Source organism: Microtus oregoni, unplaced genomic scaffold, assembly GCF_018167655.1.
Source record: "Microtus oregoni isolate MIOR12 unplaced genomic scaffold, Mior012 000052F_ref0000163, whole genome shotgun sequence".
Classification (NCBI taxonomy): domain Eukaryota; kingdom Metazoa; phylum Chordata; class Mammalia; order Rodentia; family Cricetidae; genus Microtus; species Microtus oregoni.
Genome location: NW_024543828.1, coordinates 2,753,664 through 2,758,390, shown reverse-complemented (window position 1 = coordinate 2,758,390; position 4,727 = coordinate 2,753,664). Strand labels below are relative to the sequence as shown.

Sequence of the window (4,727 nt, the reverse complement as noted above, 5' to 3'; positions counted from 1 at the left end):
ATTGTGATTTGGTGCCTATATTTACAATTTTTTTTCACTTTTAATGGTAGATGTTTTAATGAACATGTGATTGTTAAAAATATTTGTAGATATAAAATTTAATATACTTAATGTAAGTACATTTGAATCACTGTTAATAAAACCTCAGAGAGAGAAATTGGAGTTCAGCCTGAAGGTCAGAAAAGCAAAAGAGCTATCCACTGTCTCTTACCTCAACCTCAGTCCACAATGGCTATTCTGCATCCAGGAATCTCAGAGTAAGACTGTCTGAGAGCTGTTTCCTTCCGATTTATAATCCTCTCTGTGTCTCAGATTGAAAGCTTGCACCACTAAGATTAATCACATTCACACTCTGGTTTACCTGGCAACTAAAATGTGTACTGGGATTAAATGTGTGTTACCAATGCCTGGTCTGGAAGGATTATCAGTGGAGCTGTTTTACTCTCTGATCTACAAGCAAGCTTTATTTATTAAAATACAATTGATATGCCACTACATACATTAATGTTAAATAATATAGGAAACTGATCATCACTATGGTGAATATCTAGAGCTGTTCTAAAATAATGGAAGCAATTCAGAAATAGTAAGCTACATATCATGCTATTTATAGTATTCTTCATGTTTTTGATAAACTAATAACTAGTAAAATTCTAAGGACATCTGAAGGCGTAAGTCACAAACAATGCCACACCAGTTTGGAATTATGATTAATATAGTGGTATTTATTTAAAGGGGAAAAAACTTACAGATAACGTCCCAGACAACAGCCCTCTGCGCAATCAGGAAGAAGTCTAGTCGCCAGAACTGGAGCAGGAAGCAAAGAGAGTGAGAAGGGAAGTAGCCGCTTTTTTAAATGGAGAGAGACCACGCCCCAATGGGCTGGTATCTCAGCCGCTATTGGCTGGAGGAGTGGAAGGAACTTCCGCAACAAACGTCTTTTAAATAAGATTGCAAGGATACAGACATACTATTTTTCTTACAACATAAACTTTCCACAAGACTTTAGGAAATTATCTGAGACATGCTCATTTTATTCTAGAGACATTGAAAGCAGAATTTCACACAGATAATAAAGGATCAGGCAAATATCTACATGACAATAAAGGATGAGGTAAATATCTACATATAAATATTTTGTGTGTGGTATCTGGGGTTTTAGAAGTGGCATCACTGAATAGAAAATAGTTTCTTCTACTTTCCTTGGGTTGTGAGAATAGCAACACATAATCTTAAGAAATATTAGAAAAGCATGACATAATTTTTTACAAGGAACAGGTTGGGATATTTACTGGGAGTTTAGCTTGACTACTCATTAGAAAACAAAATTTTATTTTTATAGGCAAGTGAAGTACGAGATGAAAGAATCAGTAATTGTTCATTTCTTAATATTCTAATGGATGATTGAAATAAGAATATTATAATGTATTTAAATAAATTATATCAATGTTATAATCTAAAATTAAACTTATCTTAAATAATCTATAAAATATAACAATGTGCATAGTTATGAAGACCATGCAATGATTAGTTACAGGTATACATTGAGCAAAAATAAAATTATAATATTTCATCAAATACTAACTTTTTAAAGATGAAATTTGAAGTTTTCTTTATGACTATTTGAAATATAGAGGACACTTTTGTTTATAGTCATCCTGCTAGGCAATAGCACAGCAAAATTTCTTACTGTTATATTTCTATATAATTTAATCCATATTTGGTCAATTTCTCCCTTTTCTTTCATATGCTGCATTATCATCAACTTCGTGTGCTTATTATTCTACAATTCTGTCAGATCAATTTTTATCAAAATTAGATTCTTCTCTAAAACAATATATCATGACCACAATTACCCTTTCTTCTATTCCTTCCAGTCCTCCCTATGTCTCCTCACTCCCTCAAATCAACTTCCCTGTTTCTTTAATACAAAGCAGGCTTCCAAAACATGATAAAATATGACAAGACAAAAAGCCCTCATATCAAGATCTGATCTCCAAAATATATAAAGAACTCAAGAAACTAGACTTCAAAATGCTAATTAACCCAATTAAAAAATGGGGCACTGAACTGAACAGACAATTCTCAACAGAAGAACTTCAAATGGCCAAAAGACACTTAAGGTCATGCTCAACCTCCTTATCGATCAGGGAAATGCAAATCAAAACAACTTTGAGATACCATCTTACACCTGAGAATGGCTAAAATGAAAAACATCAATGATAGCCTTTGCTGGAGAGGTTGTGGAGTAAGGGATACACTCATCCATTGCTGGTGGGAATGCAAACTTGTGAAACCATTTTGGAAATCAATATTGAATAAAAAAAATATCAAAAAAGTAAAAAATTAAAAATAACAATAAAAGAATGAGAGTTTAAAATAAAGTCTTGTAAATATGGAAAATAAAAAAAAAGATTATCAGATTAGTTGTGGTTTACTTTACATAAATAAATCCTGCAAAAAACTGAAAAAAAGATGTGATGAGTATAGCATTAATTATTAACTTCAAACCATTTCATTATTATGCAATGATGTGGGATATCCCTCTGTATGCTGTGAATATATTTTATTACCATTTGTTAATAAAGAAGCTGATTTGGCCAATAGCGAGGCATAATAGATGAAGGGAAAAAGAAGACAGAGTAGGAGAGATGCAAACATCTGCCAGAAAAGCAGGATGTTAGGTAGCAATTAACAAGCTTTGTGGTAAAATATAAACTAATAGAAATGGGTTAATTTAATTGTAAGAGCTAGTTAACAACAAGCCTCAGCTTACAAGCCAGACAGTATGTAATTAATATTAAGCCTCTGAGTGGTTATTTTAAAAGTGTTTTGATTGAGTAAAATACAAAATCAAATGATCTTTCACATAGACACATACAAGTACAGAGCTCTAGAAAGAAACAATTGGTTATCTTTTTATGAGATTATAGGCCTTTGAAAATTTGTTACTCATTTGTCAAATTTTTCCCTTGTCATTATATCCTTAATTTCTATACAACATTTTTACCAGATATATGGTTGACAAATATGCAAACATTTCAAATATTTCTTTCCCCTTAACATGTTCATGTTCTTTTATTTATTTATTTATTTTTCATTTTCAGCTTTCAGTTTGATATTGTTATGGAAGTACAAAAGTCTTAAATACTAGAAAGTTAGTTTCCTGTTTTTAATTTTGATGCTTGTGCTTTTTATGTAATATACAAGAAATAATTAGCTCTTTCCGTCTCCGTCCGCCATAGAAGAGGAGGCGCCACCATGTCTGCGCATCTGCAATGGATGGTCGTTGGGAACTGCTCCAGTTTCCTGATCAAGAGGAATAAGCAGACGTACAGCACTGAACCCAATAATCTGAAAGCCCGTAACTCCTTCCGCTACAACGGGCTGATCCACTGCAAGACAGTGGGAGTGGAGCCCGTGGCCGACGGCAAAGGGGTTGTGGTGGTCATGAAACACAGATCCGGTCAGCGCAAACCAGCTACTTCTTACATAAGGACCACCATCAACAAGAATGCACGGGCCACCCTGAGCAGCATCAGACACATGATCCTAAAGAACAAGTACCGCCCCGATCTGCGCATGGCGGCCATCTGCAGGGCCAGTGCCATCCTACGAAGCCAGAAGCCTGTGGTGGTGAAGTGGAAACAGACCCGTCCCACCAAGAGATCCTGAGCCCTACACCCCAGAAGCAATAAAGAGTTTATTGACTTTTTTCAACCAAAAAAAAAAAAAAGAAGAAGAAATAATTACCCAAGTGAAGGTAATTAGATTTTCAGTTATGTTTGCTTTTAAGTCTTTTCCAGGATCAGTACTAATATTTTAAGTCTTGGTATATTATGTTGGTATATTTTACATCTTTTAAATTTGGATATGAATTTGTCCTAGCACTTGAACAACTTATGTTTTTTTTTTCCTAATTAACTCATTTGGTACCATATATTTTAAAATTAACTGAGTATGAGCTAAGGTGTTTATTTCTAGAATACAAATTCTAATAAAATTTTAAACGTTGTTTTGATTACTGTAGCTCTGTTGAATATCATCATATCAGTAAATGTGAGTTATAAAACTCTATTGTTAATTCTCAATATTGTTTTGGTTATTCTAGGTCCTTTGGTATTTTGTACATTTCCAAACTCAGATTTTCCATTTCTGAAAAAAACAAAACAACAAAAAACTGCCATTAGTATGTTTAATAATATAAAATGGTTGGTTTCTTAGTTCTGTTATCATGTCTTTTAAATTATAAAGAAAATGTAATGTTTTCAATGAGCAGGTTTATTTTTTAGTTTTTATTTCTTAATATGAATGTTATTTAACTCCATTTTATTGCCTAATTGTTCTCCAAATTCTGGCAGAGTATTTACTAACAGTAGTGAGAGTAGACATCATTTGCTCATTTCGTTTTTTTTTTTTCCAGTGGCAAGTAAAGTGATTTTACCTGCGAATTTCCCATATTTTCTATTTATCATGTGGAGTATGTATCAATTTGTTGAATTATTTTTGAAAATCATGAAATAGCATTAAATACTGTCAGACCCTTTGCTCAATATCAACCATGGTGATTATGCAGATTTTCATTCTTTAAAATGGCTTATTTTGTGTATTTAATTTGGGGGAATAATTTTACCCTTTTTGTTATGTATATTCCATTGAAGATAGTGTCCTAATATCCAATATCCAGAACTTTGAAAACTAATTTTTATTGTTAAAAAGTTATACAA

General features: G+C 32.7%; 1 protein-coding gene across 1 annotated transcript; it reads left to right on the top strand.

Moving 5' to 3' along the window:
* Positions 1-3,261: 3,261 nt before the first annotated feature.
* Positions 3,262-3,675, top strand: LOC121437554 (60S ribosomal protein L28-like). Its single transcript, XM_041637421.1, has one exon. The coding sequence runs from the start codon at positions 3,262-3,264 to the stop codon at positions 3,673-3,675; it is 414 nt and encodes a 137-aa protein (XP_041493355.1).
* The last annotated feature ends 1,052 nt before the right edge of the window (positions 3,676-4,727 follow it).